Source organism: Perognathus longimembris, chromosome 2 (assembly GCF_023159225.1).
Source record: "Perognathus longimembris pacificus isolate PPM17 chromosome 2, ASM2315922v1, whole genome shotgun sequence".
Classification (NCBI taxonomy): Eukaryota; Metazoa; Chordata; class Mammalia; order Rodentia; family Heteromyidae; genus Perognathus; species Perognathus longimembris.
This window is the reverse complement of record NC_063162.1, coordinates 89,921,332-89,938,250: the sequence shown is the minus strand read 5'-3', so window position 1 is coordinate 89,938,250 and position 16,919 is coordinate 89,921,332. Positions and strand designations below refer to the sequence as shown.

Sequence of the window (16,919 nt, the reverse complement as noted above, 5' to 3'; positions counted from 1 at the left end):
CTATACAGGTGAAAAGAGATTTGAATGCCCAGAATGTTCTAAAAGGTTTATGCGGAGTGATCATCTATCCAAACATGTCAAAACACACCAGAATAAGAAAGGAGGTGGGACAGCTCTTGCCATTGTTACCTCGGGAGAACTGGACTCATCTGTTACAGAGGTGCTTGGCTCCCCAAGAATAGTCACAGTTGCAGCCATTTCTCAAGATTCGAATCCAGCAACTCCCAATGTTTCAACCAACATGGAAGAATTCTGAAAAGTTATTTATAACAGAGACCTCTAGTGCTGCACTTAAGTTTACACACCTCTGAAAATCTGGAAATGGGCTGGTCAAGTGGATTACAGAGTAGGAAATCATGTTTTCATTCTTGGCTTAAGTATTCCAGGGTTTTGGTTCAACACACAAAGTGTTGAATTAAAAAAAAATAGAAAAAGCAAACTGATGTACTGGAAACAGAAAAGTATTTCCTCCATAGTGTAAATTGTAATTGTTGGAAGTATGTCACATCACCTTTAAACAGAATCCTCCCCTTTTAACATCATGTGTTGACACATTTAAAAGGACAAATCTCAGTAGTTTGCAGGCTAAAACATTAGTTGGACTTTCTTTGGAAGTATTTTGTTATAAATTCAGTTAGTGATAACTTATGCATATTTCTTTCTATAGCACAGAAAACAGATAGTAAATTGATAATAGGGATAATATTATATTTCCCTAGCTTGATTTTGGGAAAATCAATTCAAAATAGTTTTGGCCGTCTTTTCTAAATGTTAGAAAATCTTCAGGAGTTGAATTAGATAAGTTCCAAAAACAGTTATCTGAGACATGTCTCAGATCTTTATTACCACTACATTATAGTAGTGTGTATGCAGACAATCAGTGAAATCCAATTACTTTCTCCATTTTGGAGACACAAGCAGAACATAGAGCTAAAACGTAGGTTAAATTGTAGATTGAAACTTTAGGCAGATGCTAGGGGGGGAAATGGTTAAAATAGAACTCATGATGGCTTCAAAAAAATAAAATGAAGCAGCTTATTAACATACTATGTTTTAAAGTTAGAATTGAGTATATTGCTAACCCTAGGTTGAACTACAAAATTTGATTTTAAATGTTTATATTGGAAATATTTGCATAGATTATAAATCATTTTGTAGTTTCATATTGTGTAAATATAAGTTGCAATATGCAGAATTCTTTATGCTTTGACTTGGTAGCCAAAGAAAGAATTATCACACTTTTTCAAGGCCAGCAGAAAATTATTTTTAGCTGCATAGTAGTTTGTTTCCTTTACTAAAAATTGGCTAGTCCCATTTTGTTTTTAGGATTGCGTTAGAAGGTTAGTTAATTCACATCTCAGTAATGTGTTTTTGTTATATCAATAACAGAATTTCCCTAAAAATCTAGACAACCTAGCAAATATATAAGAGATATTATGAAGCAAGAATTATTTTTGAAAACCCAGAATACTTTTCACTCAGATAGTGACTAAAGAAAAAATATATTTCATTTATGCAAGGATCATATAGCAAAGTGTCTTATTAGGAAAGATGGCCAAAAGTTTCATATGGAAAAAGTTTGATTATTTCAATAGCTTAAATGACTAAGATGCTTCATATTTTAAAAAAATACACAGAATCACAATGAATGAAACTGATCATTGAAAACCAGTTTTTACCTGCTTGGTTTATTAACAGATTGGTGTGGGCACTGTTTGAACATGTTTTCTTGTGCTTTCTCTATTGTTTCAGGAAAAGTACTCCTCATGAGAACACTCTTCCAAAATTGCGATGTTTCTTGTATTTTGATGAAGGAGAAATACTGTAATGACCACTGTTTACACTATGCTCACTTTAGGCCAGCCCTTTGTAGCGTTATATAAAGCTGAAAGTCTTTTGTGCTTTCAGTTTGTATAAAAAAGCTTTGAGATTAAAGGAAAAAAAATTTTTACACTGTGGTTATAAATTTAAAGTTTCTTAAAGCTTTTGTAGACTTGTAACAAAGTCTTTAAATTTTAGTTGGATTTTGTAAATTGTTTTGTATATTTTATTTAATGTACTCTTAACAACTGATGTATCTGGCTTTAAAACATCAGAATCAGTTTGTTGTTTTGTTTGGTACAGAGGAGCATTTGGTAGTGTTAATTTTAATTTTATTATATAGGAGCTGAAACATCAAATATATATTTTATCATTATGCTACACAATCAGTGCTATAAATTTTTTTATGCAAAGAACTTTCTTAATGTTTTAATCATGTTTTTTTCTGAGTGACACTTTTGTTGTTAATAGCAATTATGAGCACTCTGCATTGAGTCCATGAACCCATGTGTGTTCATCAGAAATGCGAGTTATTTTTTTTAATCAACAATGAGGCCTATTATAAATTTATCAAACTGAATCTGGATAGCTTTATGGCATATAAAATATATTTGTGTTAGCAGGTGCACATTTCACCCTTGAAATTAGAAATATTTTGACAGTCTGTTCTGCATACCATTCTGAACCTACTTTTCTGTCTTATAAGAATCGTAAATTCCAATGTCCTTTATTTGATGCAGTGGGATATAGCTGTTAGAACTAATAGGGCACAGATGTGCAGTAGAGCCTTGTTTAATGGCATTTCACTGTTCATTCTCTTGGCCACCATTACAAAACTTTTCTTTATTGTAATTATCAGTGCAAAGCTATGTATTTATCATGGTAGAACTCCAGTGTTAGAATAGTTTTTTCTTACAGTATACTTTCTTTGGTTAGGTTTGTGTATGTGTTGCTGATTACATTAGAACTTGATGTTAAGTCATTATTTATCACACTCTCATGAGAGCAGTAATAAAAGTGTGTAATCTAGGAGAAAAAGTTAATTTGTCAAACTTAGATAAGCATGAGACTTAGGTCCTATTTTTCAATTTTATAACTGTTTTATTGCAACAATATTTGTATTTGAGTCTCCCATTTTAATGCCTTGTGGTGTTTTTTTATGCATGTCACTAAGTTGTCATCCCACATAAATTGATGTGCAGCATAGGGTATTAAATCTACATGATTTTAAAACAAATAGTTGATGGTAAAATGTAAATGTTTTGCAAAAAAAAATTCCTTATAAAACTTTCGTAGTAACATTTCACTTGTAAATTTTTTTGTAAAAAAGAAAATGAAAAAAATGAATACAGGAAAAAAAAACAAACCTTGTTTCCCATAGTCTAGAATTTAGACAATTACTCTGCCAGCAAAGCCTCTGGGGCTGTAATTGACATTTTTACAGTGCTGATTTGTATAAAATTTGTTTTTTGTGGATTTGGAAATAAAATCATGTACAAGTTGTTGCCTGCAATAACAATTGCAAGTAACCTATTAAAAATTCCCTTGAGTTTAACATGTTTCATTTAATTATGTCTACTATAAAGCAGCAATAAATTGTTTGAACTATCAACCTTCTTATGACAGTGAACACTGGAAAGTTAAATGCTTCTTATCAGAAATCATATTGGCAATCCTTAATTCCTAGTGGTAAGATCTGGTCACTATTTCTCTGAACATACTGCCAAAGAATACCAACTCAGACTCCATAGACACTTATGAAAATTAAATTTTCATTTGCTTAAATATTTTTAAGCAGTGAATGTTAGGAAAATGTAGGGAGATCTAAAGACATAATTAAAATAGTATTTAAGCTCATAGAAATACTTACGAACAATATAGGCCACAGAGATGCCACCAAGTCTGTAAGAAAAGCTGTCTTTCCATTCTGGGAAAAGAGCCACTGACATCTTTGAGTGCATTATTGTAATGACTTCAGTGAAAACACTTTCAAGCCCATAGATTTAGCAAAGGCTGGGGAGAGCTGTAGAATGTTAGGCAGAAAGAGAACTAAGCTGGCTTTGTGGCAAAAAATTTACACAATCTTTAAGTTCTTTTGTAAGCCGAGCCTATATAATGTAGAGAGAAATTGCTTGTCCAGCAAAACTGAGGGCAGTTATATGACAATGTGTATATGTATAATATATGTTCATAACAGTAAATCTCAACCAAGGAACAGCTAAATAATGCTACTCTGCCAAAGAAAACAGTAAGGAATAAATTTATCAGAATGCTTTATTAAAAGTAAAGGTGTATTTTAATTACCTGAAAAAATTTACACTTGGAAGTGTCAGGATGATACTCTTAATTGCTTTTTAGGAATTTTAATGTAGTAACCTGATTTTGAATTTCTAGGAGTTTCAGCCACATGAACAAGACTGACTTACAAACAAGTGGGATTAATAATTTTATGTAGATAGTTGGCAGAATCGTTGATATATTGAGTAGGAAAGCTGAAGCAGCACTAAGAATTGTGCTACTGAAATACAGTGAAGAGAGCTTTGAGGTCATGGGAAAACATGATTCTTTATTAAAAGTTCAAATGCCTATTTATAGGATGCAAAGAGTGCAAGTCTCTGGAAGAAATGTAGAATTCTTTATTCCTCAATGATTCCAAATAACATCACAATATTTACTGCCCAAAATACCTGAGATCAATTTTTAAGGCATGTGCTTTCATTCCTCTTAAGATCTGATTAGCATAGCGTTGGGCTCTGCTCTGATCTTCTTAGTAGCAAGGAGCAATGAGATTATTTATGGATACCTGAGAGTAATCTCAAGTGGAAATAGAAACCAAAGACAAGAAAGAAAGAGGAAAGAAAAAGAAGGAGCATTAAAGTCTATTTATAATACAGACAAACAATCTCCATGGTGACAGCAAAGCCCTGTGACAGAGACCTAAGATTGGGAGTCCCAGATATTCAGACAGGATTCCTCGTTTGGCCACTTACTAACAATGTTCCTGGGTAAGTTGTCTAATTTTTCTACATCTCTTTCTCATTGGTGAACAAGCATATTAAGGTAGCTGTATCATGCACCTGACAAATAGTTTTCAGTACATGAATTTATTACATAAAGGTTAAATTTATTAAGAGGGTTTGGCCAGACATAACAAAACACCCTAAATAATCCCATAAATAATAGAAAGTCATTTCCCACAGGGTTGGAGGCTGAGAAATCTTAGGTCAAATCCAGCAAATTTGATCTCTAATGAGAACCTCTTTTCTAGTTTCTGTGTTCCTTGGTCATTGCCTACATGGTGGCTTTCTGAAACTTTAGTAAGGGCACTTATCTCATTCATAAGGGCTCCAAGTTCACCATCTAAACACTTTTCAAAGGCCCTTTCTCTATACATTAGTAATTAGGTTTCAAGTTGAGTTTTTGGAAATACTCAAGCCATACGTAGCAGGAGGTTTAAAATAGTTTCCAACCAGGCTAAAACTGAACTGCTTTGAAAATGAACTGTAATACACAGAACAGTTCTTAGAATCTGATAAAGGGAAAAAAATTAAGTGGGAGTTACTTATTTTAACTTTTTGTTAAACCATTTGAGAGCTAGTTTGGGATATCTTACCTCAAACTATGTGGACAGTCTTCTGGAGGACCCTGCTCCTTGTGCTCACTAGGATGACTGCAGCAATACTGGAGTGTATGAAAACATTTCTACAGGTAATGCAGGTAGGAGTCCAAGCTTTGGTAATATTTGGGCCCAGGTAAGATGAATAGGGTATAGACAGCTAAGAGATCTGGAAGTTGAGATTAGACAAAAACAAGGCGCAAGAAATAGGAAGAAACTAAACAATTGTCTCAAACCCTAATTCGTCTTTGAATCAAGCCTTTCTAGGCGATTGGCCTGGTTTGAATTATGTTACTTCTTATCTTATGAAATGTGGTCCAATAAATGCTTTATTTTATAGGAATAGTATTTTTTTGAGATGTAGAAGACATAATAAAGTTGTATTTCCTGCTAGTAAAATTACTCCTAGCCTATATAATTTTATGCTGGAATTAAATACATCAGTATATTATAATGTTAGGTAAAGGGCATTGGGCTTCCAAGTGTATGGTCACCTTAACACTTGAAAACCAGTGTTGAGGAAAATAAGGCAAGGAATAATTCAACTGCAAGAAGAGCCCAATTCAACTCAGTAATACTGTAAGTAGTTACAACTTAAATAACTATTTTTATGTCTTTATAGCTTTTCTTACGTTAGTTTATTCATTAAATTCACATTTGTAATTTATGCCTGATGGAGTATCATACCTTTCTAACTATGGTAATAAGTCAATTAAATTTACAAGGTACTATGATTTTGTATTAGTTATTTCCTCTCATTAGAAATTGAAGTTCTATTTATTTTTATGGAGCAGATTCTAACTACAATAGGGTTTGGAGTTCTATGGAAAGAACCTTGGATTCTTCATTTTTATTAGTTTAGCTTTGCTTTCCAATATATTGAGGCAGCTGATTTATATTAAAAATTTTAAGTATCCACTAATTTTATAAAAAGCTTGAAGCTTTTTTTGTGTGACTAGTTATAAATGTAGACCTCAACTTAAGAAGAAATGCTAAAAGAAAAAAGCAGACCTAGAAAGTTTCTTTAAGTTGATTAATTTATGGCTAAAGATACTGTTTAGTGTTTTTAGGAAATGTTACCTTGCTATAGAAGTTTTTAATATTTATTTAGTTTGCTTATTTGAATCCAGATCTTGGTAATTCTCAAATGAATCAATACTGATGAAGACTACCAAAATACATATCCAAATGAAGTATTTGTCTATAGATACATTTTATTCTAATACAATATTGATCAGATTATTCAAGTACTTGTGTTTTACTAGGAATAATATAAAATTTCATTCAACGTCATTATTCAGAATACTTTCATAATTGCAATCCTTAAAAACAAATCAAGAAACTGTCCAACTTGTTTTTGTTTTTGTACCCGAGCTGTCATTAGGCCTAAAATACATTCAGGTTGTGAACCCAGGGGACCCTGTTGTCTGCTGTACTCCATCTTAGCCCAAGGGCCCAGAACTGATTGCTTTGTTCTTAAGAAGCTACAAGGACCAATCACAATTTACACAAATTTAGATATCAAACCAGGAGTATCCTATGTTAAGTTTAGTTCATTTCCCTTAAGACTATTTAAAAAATGAATGGTTCTCTGCTAACTTAAATGTTTATATTGCCCAGAAATTCTTCCATTGAATTGTAATCCTCAAAGCGATATTAGGAGTAGAGCCACTGAAGTTGACAATTACAGGGGCATCTTGTAAAAGAGGCTCCAGAGACCTAGACATCCCAAGTCATCTATGACCAGAGTAGTGCTTGTTCACTAGACACCAGATACATAAAAGCTTTCATCTTCAACTTCCCAGCCTCTAGAAATATGAGAAATAAATTTTGTTGTTAAGCACCTAGTTTATAGTACTTTTGTCATAGCAGCTGAACAATGACAAAAAAATGACAGTCGAAATATTTACTAGGGGCTCTGTACAGCATCCCTACATCCATCTAAGGACACAGTAATGGAGGAAGGTCCCAGAGCAACTCTGCTTCTCTCACCTTAGTGGCTGCATCCTGGGATGGTCATGAGATAGTAACAGGGGTTCAAAAATAGAGGTAGCCTTTACCTCCTGGCATATAGAAATACCTCATCAACCTTTTAATAATCAGTGTGGCTATACAGATGTTCCAGTAGAATGTGTGCTCATATATGCTCTGTAGATAGAAAAGCCCAGTGCCAATAACATTGATTAATTCTTTGATAATAAATCAAGGGAGCATGCCAAGTGGAAAAGTTGTTTCACTTCAGGATAGGGCTCACTCAAGTTTCCCATAAACCTTGTAGAAAGTAACAACTTCATCAGAATATGACAACTTGAACACAATTCAAAAGGGAAATCAAAGAAATCGGTTAATGATTACAGCTGGGTTGTGATATTAACAAATGTGATTGCTAAACTTTCAGTGATTAAAATAGTCTGTATTTATTGAATCTAAGTCATGGCTCACTATTTTTACATATTGAAAAAGTCCTGCCAATTACACTAAAACTTGCAGTATCAATATTACTTAAGAGTTATGCATACATGAAAATAGGCCTATTAGATTTAGTTAGGTATTTTCTAATGTGTCCTTCTTACATAGACATTAAAAATATCAGTGCAATAGTTTTTTCATCTCAATAAATTTTCTTTCATATTTTTGCTTGGGATAGCAGAGAGTATTTTTTCCTCGCTCCTATTTTTTGTTTTTTGCCAATGCTGGGGCTTGACCTCTGGGTCTGGGCACTGTTCCTGAGTTTTTGTGCTCAAGGCTAGTGCTCTACCATTTGAACCACAACCCCACTTCTGTCTCACAGACAGAAGAGTCTCACAGACTTTCCGGTCCTGGCTGACTTTAAACCATGATCCTCAGATGTCAGCCTCCTGGTAGCTAGGATTAGCTACTATGAGCCACTGACATTTGACTCCAAGATAGTAGTTTTAAAACTACCATATTAGTTCTATACTCCTCCTTCAGTAGATGGTGACTGATGAATTCCTCTCCCAGTGATGGCACACTATGCTTAGTGACATGTTTTAGTGAGTAGAATAAAGGGAATGTAACTATTGTTTTTAGTGAGTAGAATAAAGGGAATGTGACCATGTTCAAGTTCAGAGACTGAGTCATATAGTCATTGTGGCCTTAGTTGTTGTCTTGGACTTGTCACATCAGGTAAAGCAGCTACCATGTCATCCATAGCCCCTTCAAGAGGTAAGGCTCGGCACCTCTGTACAGCAGTGTCCTATGTTCAAATGGGTACTCCTCCTCAGTCCAGCATTTGAAGACTGCAGCCTCAGCCCACATTTTGACTAGCATCTCATCAAAGAATCTGACCCAGGACTCCACAGCTAAACCCCTTAGATGATGGTGGTGGTGGTGATTGTATGTGCTTGAAATCAGGGCCTTGCACACTTGTCTTTTTTGCTCAAAGCTGGAGTCTACCCTTTGAGCCATACCTCTACTTCTGGCAATATGCTGGTTAATTGGAGATGAGTCTTTTTCTATCTGGCTGGCTTTGAACCAAGGTTCTTAGATCACAGCCTCCTGAATAGCTATCACTGCCCAGTTCCTCACAGATATTTGACTCAACACAAACTGTGTGAACTGATAAATGTCTGAAGCTGCTACATTTGGGAGGTAATGTGCCACAATATAAAATAAATGTACCACGAGTCATTAATTCTCAAAACGTGTATCATCTGAGCATTTAAGAGCATTGAGGCCGTGAATCTCCAAGAATTTCCTCTCCCTATTCTGCAAGTTCTGATTCTAGACAATAGAAACAGCAACGGACTTGTCTGCTGCTGGACCACAGATGGAAGATAGACTCCAATTGGAAGATACTACATGTGGAGGGAAATGAATGCCATCAAAGTGATCAACTAGAATATGTCATGTTAATTATTTCCTTTCTACTCCATCAAGTCTTCTATAAGTCCTTCATCCTACCCATTTGAGAAATGTAGTGTTGACAGGGAGTTGCTATATTTGTGTTTGCTTCTTTACATGGGGAGGGAATGAGAGACTTGGGTAATGGCGGGTCTGAACCTGCTGCTTCTGCTACTTCCCAGCGCTAGCTGGGCAGCACTGGCTGTTGAGTATTGGGGAGGAGAGTGTTCTCTGTATTGACTGGAAATTGCTGGTGGTGATTATAGAAAGCACTCCTTGCTTACTGGTAGGATTCAGGGCATGAGTGAGGGCCTATTTATTCATGGACAGTGGAGAATATCCTCATGTCACATGATATTCTGTATCCTGCAGTAATTCACTGCCAGCACATTAAGAATATAAATATTTATTTAAGGAGAAAAGCAAGCAGGCAAACAATGCTTACTGGTTTATGAAGAAAGCTGAGCAGTGTGCACAGCCAAAGTAAATAGAAAAAAAAGGGGGGGAGATTTACCAGACCAAAACTCATTGATCTCTTCCTTTGGTCGTTCCCCCTAGATAAATTGTTGGGCAGTAGCAAATGGGAAGGTTTGGGTTACACACATGTTGCTTCCATGCTAGAAAAGAGATGGATCTTCCTCTAATTCCTACCTCTGCCTGACTTTGATCCTGGGCCTTATCTTTCTGTTTGTTGTTTTTTTTTTAACTTGTTATTGTTTGTCTTTTCTTTTTTGGTACTGGTGATCAAACCAGGACATTGCACTTGCCAGTGTAAGTGCTTTTTACCACAGAGCTACATCCTAGTCCCTGGGCTTTCTCTATTTCTGATCTTCAGGAAAGGTATAGCAGACAGAAATAGGAACAGAGCTATTTAATATGACTTAGAGTTTATTTCAGAAGTAATTGTGCTTAAACTTGTTACAGTTTTACTCTCATATTGTTCAAATGTATTATTTAATTTTACTCCTTCCCCGAATCTAGGAGGCTCATAAAATGGAGCTGCTCTTCTGTTCTGATCCCTGCTCATGTCTTCTCTTCAAAAGCTCTAGTTTTCCCTTACTTGAGCTTTTCAAGTGACAAAATGCCTTCTCTCTCTTGCATCTCTGCAGAGCCCCCTTCCATGTAGCAAATATTTGAAGAATAGTGTTGCTAGAGGTATATAGCAATCTGGCTGTCTGCTAGATGTTGCAGGGAATGAAAACATTTAAAAATGACAGTCCCTCATAGTGTCTGCCTTCAAAGGACTTAGAGTCTACAATAAGCAGATACAGACAGTGTGACCACCGAGGTTGAAAGGTTCAGTCATTCCAAGTTCGAGGGGAGTCTGATGGCACCTCTTTTTTGGCTGGTTGTTTACTTTTGTCTGTTAGTTTCAGCACTTCCATTTGGGTTTTTTTTTTCTGTTGATATATGTAAGTCTTTTCTACAAATGTATCCATTTTCTATATCATTTCCTCTTTTAACTCTTTAGTCCAAACTTTATATTCTACAAAGATGTTTGAATTTGGAAGTTATTCTATCAAAATAACCAGTGATCAGGCAACAGTACTTGTTCTATTTCTGTCTTGAATAGTCTTGACCATACCATGAGCTGGCATACCTGCCTGTAATCCTTGTGTCTCCCTCCTTGTCCCGAAGCCCTTTTCTGTCTCCTTCAGCCACATCACCCAGCCAATGACCCACGCAGCAGCTCCCTGTGGTTGCTGTATTTGCTCGCTTCTTTCTGCCTTAATATTTAATATCTACCTCTGAACCAGATATTAAAATTCCTTGAGGCACAAAATTTCTTAGTTTCACTTTGTTTTAGTTTTATTTTACTCTTCCCAAATCTTAAGATGAAAAGAGCATCCCCAAAGTTTAATGTTAGCCAAACACAGTTTTTTATTGAGCAATAAAGACTCCCATTATTCGCATGTTAAAGTGCTGTTCTAATGATGTTACATATGTTGATAGACTCTCAGACAAGTCAACCTAACCCTTCTCTTGATGGATACCAAATAGACAACCTTCCCCATGTGGAACCAGGAGAGACCAGTTTTGCTCAGGCTCCTCCTAGTGGCCACATCCTTAAGAGGAGGTTGCCAATGAATTGTAGTTCAACTAGCTAAGGAGGGTCATTTCTCCAGAATACAAGAACCCATTCTTGGAAAGTTTTTGTTCTTTGTGAAAGATGAGATATTCCTTGCTATGATTTGAACAATTCCTTAAAAACTCATGTTAAAATTCAGTCTCCAAGCTGGGTGCTTGTAATCCTAGCTACTCAGGAGGCCAAGATCTGAGGATAATGGTTTGAAGCCAGCCTAGGCAGGAAAGTGTGGAAGACTCTTATCTCCAATAATGTCAGAAATAGAGCTGTGGCTCAAGTGGTGGAGCACTAGCCTTGAGCAAAAGAAGCTCAAGGCCAGCACCCTGAGTTCAAGCTCCAGGACAGGCACACACACAAAACACACCCAAATTCAATCACCACTGTGACGGTATGAAGAGGAGGGCCCTCTGTGTAGTTCACACTTTGAAACCCAAATGCTGAGGAGGTGAACACAGAGGATCTTGAGTTTGAGGCAAGAAGGAGCCCTCATCAGATGTTGACATCGTGCTCTTGTACTCCCTAGTATCTAGAACCTCCAGGCAATCTTCTATCCTTCACAATTTAGCCATTTCCTAGTATTTTGTGATCACAGCGGTAAATGGACTAAGATTTTGCACTCTCTCTCTCTCTCTCTCTCTCTCTCTCTCTCTCTCTCTCTCTCTCTCTCTCTGTTGGTATGGGGCTTGAACTGGAGGCCTAGATGCTGTCCCTGAGGCCTCTTTGTGCACAAGGCTAGTGCTCTACCACTTGAACCTCAGCACCACTTCATGTTTTTGAGTGGTTAATTGGAGATAAGAGTCTCATAGGTGACTTTGTTGCCTGAGCTGGCTTCAAACCACGATTCTCAGATCTCCTGAGTAGCTAGGATTACAAGAGTAAGCCACTGGCATCTGGCTGGATGTTCCCTTTTCTAACAGGGCAATATCACCTGCACAGAATGGTAAAAATAATTGTTAACAGCCACCATAATAGCAGAAATGCTGACCCACTGGGGGCCACAGAAAAGACACATGAGCAAGAGTCTCACACCTACTCATGAAACTGAGATCTGAGGATTGTCGTTAGAAACCTGTCTGGGCAGGGAAATCCAATTAACCACCAAAAAGCTGGAAGTGGAGCTGCGGTGCACTGGATAGAGAACTGCCTTGATTGAAAATAAAAGAATCAAGAGCTTGAGTCCCTGAGTTCAAGCCCCAGTCCCATCATACACACACACACACACACACACACACACACACACACACACACACACACACACACACACACCCTGCCACCCACAAGTGAGGTTATAGATATTCTTACTGTGTGGCACTCTTAATTGGTTTTCTATTAACTGCAGGAGGAAGCAAAACATCCTGTCTGCATATCTCTTAGGGTGGAAGCAGACAGTGCTAAATTACTTTCCATTTCTATGTTTAATTCCCTTTGTTCTTCCCTTCAGGATCCTCTGTTACCCTTTACTTGGCTGGAGCCCTCCTACTCTTTTAAAATACTCTGTCCTTCAACCTGAAAAGAAGTGTGAAAAGAGATCATTCACCTTCCAAATAATTGTGTGATTGGAACAGATAGATGAGTTTGAACAAACTTTAGGCATCAGCAATGGATACAGGAAATTTCCTCTATCAAATTTAGGAGACTGCAAACTGCCAGGTAGTATTAAAAGGCTGAGTTTGAATTTTCTCTTGGCTTGTTCAATAGGAATCCTACTTTGATTCTCAGTGTCAGCTTCCTTGTATGTTAGTTATATGGAAACAATCATTGTAGCATGTCTAGAATCATTAGGAAGATCATGATCCCTAGCAGAGCTGTGGCTGGCTTTCACTCTCCAACACTGTTTCTATAATAATTTCCCATGCTTTCAATAGTGGCAGAGATGAACCTTCCAAAGCCTTCCTTCCATGACCTAACAGTACAATGATCCTGTCTAAACTACCTCATCTACCTCCCAGGGTCATACCCTAGACTTCTTCATTTCTACTAACTATAAGTACTTCATTATTTCACTCCCAACCACTCTGTACTCCCATTACTAACCCCTTTCTGCTCAGACCCAAACACCTTGGACTCCACATCACTTATCTGTCACTTTGTACTGCCTCCCAATCTCTTTACACCGTATCATCTTATCCAGCTTAAATACTTTAAGACAGTATCAATCATCCATTTCCATATGCCATCAACTCCTCTACCTCAACCTCCCTCCCTCAAATGATTTTGGCAAAAGCCAACCAAACATGGTTAAATCCAGCTAACTCAGCTCCAACTCAGGCTGAAGCAAAGCACCCAAGCCCGTGATAGTTCAACTCAAGTGGGGCCCTAATGCTGCTGTGCAAACTGTTGTAGTTCCACAGTGCCGACCCTCTGGTGTCCTGGCAGTAAATTCTGTTTTTGTTTCATTGAGAAGCTTATTATTTCTTGTTTATTTTTTGCTTTCTGTGCTTTAAAGATGTTGCCCCAGTCTTCTGGCATAAGAGAAGCCAGTGCAACTCTTCCTTTTACACCCCAGTCCTTTGTCCCTGGTTGCTTCCATGGTGTGCTTTGTGTTTAGTTTGAAAGCAATTTGAGTGGGATCCACTAGCTGTGTTTATGGGTTTTTTTTAGATCTGTGGTTTGGTGTTTATTGATTTCAGAAGAATTTGTCAGTCATTATTTTTAAAACTTTTTTCCTCTTTATTATTTCTTGTGTCTCTTAAGATTGCACATCTCAACCTAGAACAGTCTGACATCCCTCAGCCTATGGGTGATCTGTGGTATTCACATTTTGGTTTGAAGGATTTCTACTGCCCTGTCGTCAAGTCACTAATGCTTTGTGTTGAGTCTTCTGATGTTCTTGTCTCAGGCATCTTTCATTTCTGTTACTGGGTATTATTTCAGCATTTCCATACATTTCTTTGGTGCATCTCTATCACTTTGATGAAATTATTTTCTAATCCTTATGTTGTAAATTTTAACAAATATTCATAATTATTTAAATTTTCCATCTGGGAATTACAGCACTTATATTGGTTGTTTTGCCTCTTGGCTCCTTTCTTTGTTGTTGTTTGCCTTCGGTGGTGATTTTTTGGTGTGTGTGTGTGTGTGTGTGTGTGTGTGTGTGTGTGTGTGTGTGTGTGTTTAAGCCAAACATCCTGCATAGGACAGGTGTAGACAAGTGGAAATGGCAAGTCCTTTCTTTCTGCTAAAGTTTTAGTAAGAGGTCAGTAATCAAATTAATCTATTTAGGAGACAATCTGAGTTTGGGATTTATTATTGCTAGGGTTACCCTCAAAGCATCACAAATTCCTTTAATATTAGCATGTGTTTACGCTGAGGCTGCTTTACCACATAGTGGCTTTTCATTTCTGTTTGATTCTTAGTTTTAGGTTTTCCGTGGTACCAAGCCTCAGGAAGCACCCTTGTACCTCCATGTTCCTGTCTTCCAGAAAGAGATCATTGTCATGTGGGGCCTGACTGGTGGTGAGAGACAGACTCTGGGTTTTAAATAAACTTAATACTTCATTAGGCACAGTTTCTGGGTTTGAGGGGTGGGAAATATTATTTCTGGTCACCCATTCCACAGCTTCAGCCTGCGGCCCTACTGCAACTGACATAAGGGCAGTAGTAGGTGATGCTTTTCCACTATTAGTCTAAGACTTTCACTCTGGAGGCAAGCCCTGTATGTTTTACCAGGATCTACTTGGTTAAAGAAAGCCACACCTGGAAAACTCCTTGCAGTAAGCCACTGTCTGCCTTAGAATATTGCAAAATGACCTTCTAGAAAGACTTCTAGGGTGGTGTTGCTTTCCCCCAGACCTGGAACTTCCTTCTAGAACCCAGGGCTCACTTACTAAGGCTTCTGCTCAAAATGAAGCCTTTTTCCATCCCTTATCTTCCCCTTACTCTTCCTCATCCTCTTACTTTCCCTTGTTTTTCTTCTTGGAATTCAGCACCATTTGATAGAGTAGACATGTATTTTTGCCCATTTCATTTCTTATGCTTTCCCCTTTCTATCTAACAATAAGTCATTTATAATGATTGTAATGTGCCAGACATTTGGTCTCAATATTTGTGTTTTTGTGTTATTTGGACTGAACAACTTCTGTCCACACTTAATGGTGGTGTGTATATTATTGATTATTGCAGTGTTATTGCTGTATAGCCAACCTCACTACAATTACATTGCTCAAATGAGAATCATTCATTCTTGTCTGTGCAGATATCAACTAAATTCAATCCTAATCCACCCATGATGATTGAGTATCAGATGAACAGGATTAGATTTAGCACAAGCTGAATTCAGTTGGTTCCTTGTACCGGCAGGCTAGATTGGGGAGAGACACGTGAAGGCAAGCCTCAGTGTTATGTCTGCTCATATCCCACAAAATCTCAATGGTTTTATGTTTCCTATTTTAGATGAGTAAAAGGAGGCAACTCGAAGTTAGGATCCCATATCTAGTAGCTGGTAGAAGTCAGGCAAGCTCAGCTTAACCAGTGGACGCCTATCTTGGATTAGCAATCCTTGTAGTGTATGTTGTGCTCTAGTCCTAGCACCTGCAGTGGTGTTTGGCACTCAGCAAATATTTACTGAGCAAATAAAGGGACTGAGCACAGCATGGTACATGTTTGGAGTATGATAAATAGTGGTTATTATTGAGAAAAATCATCCGAATGTTGAAAGTCAGGTAAGGAAATGGCAGCATGTCCTCTTAATGCCAGCTGGGACCATCTCAACTGGCCCACCCAGGGCATGCTTAATTATCTACGGGAAGGATTTTTCTCCCTTGGAGCTTGAACTCTGGGGGTGGGCACTGTCTCTAAGCTTTCTTACTCAAGGCTAGCACTCTACCACTAGAGCCACAGCTCCACTTCTGGCTTTTTGTGATTAATTGGAGATGAGTCTCACAGACTTTTCTGCCTGGAGTGGCTTAGAACTACAATCCTCAGGTCTTAGCCTCCTAAATAGCTAGGATTATAGACATGAGCCAACAGTGCTGGGTAGAAAGGAATTTTTTTTTTAATTCACTATCTAGTATATGGCTGACAACACAAAATCTGTGAGATTATATTTTTATTTGTGGAGTTTTATATGATTACCGATATAAATTATTTCTGAAAAATAAATTATTCTGGGGAAAAAACTCCCTCAAACAAAAGATCACACTTGCCCTGTAAACATTAGTGGATTTTGTATTTAATGCAACAATTTTACAGCCGCTCTCCAGTGGAATGTCACTATTTTGTTGGTTTCCTTCTTAGCAAGTTACATAAATCTTTAATCTGTTTTCATCCCATGTTTTGAGCTACATATTTTATTTGAAAATTGTACTTTAATATCAGCACCATTTAAGTTTTTGTCTTGCTTAATTTGAAAGTGATTTTTCACTTTTTTTTTCCTGTCAGTACTGAAACTTGTAAAGCAAGGTCCTCTCCCTTAGCTTTTCCAACTCAAGGTTTCCACACTACCCTTTGAGCCACATCCCCACTTCCAGCGTTTTGATGGTTATTGGGAAAAAGAGCCTCACGGCCTTTCCTGCTCAGGCAGGCTTCTAAACC

General features: G+C 37.3%; 1 protein-coding gene across 2 annotated transcripts in view; it reads left to right on the top strand.

The window, feature by feature from the left end:
- The window catches only part of Sp4 (Sp4 transcription factor), an 85,932-nt gene extending 82,495 nt beyond the window's left edge, over window positions 1-3,437 (top strand). For both annotated transcript variants that reach the window (XM_048339716.1, XM_048339717.1), the window contains exon 6: window positions 9-3,437. In XM_048339716.1, coding sequence (XP_048195673.1) covers window positions 9-256 — 248 coding nt within the window. In that variant the 3' untranslated portion in view covers window positions 257-3,437. The remainder of the gene's footprint in view (window positions 1-8) is intronic.
- The last annotated feature ends 13,482 nt before the right edge of the window (window positions 3,438-16,919 follow it).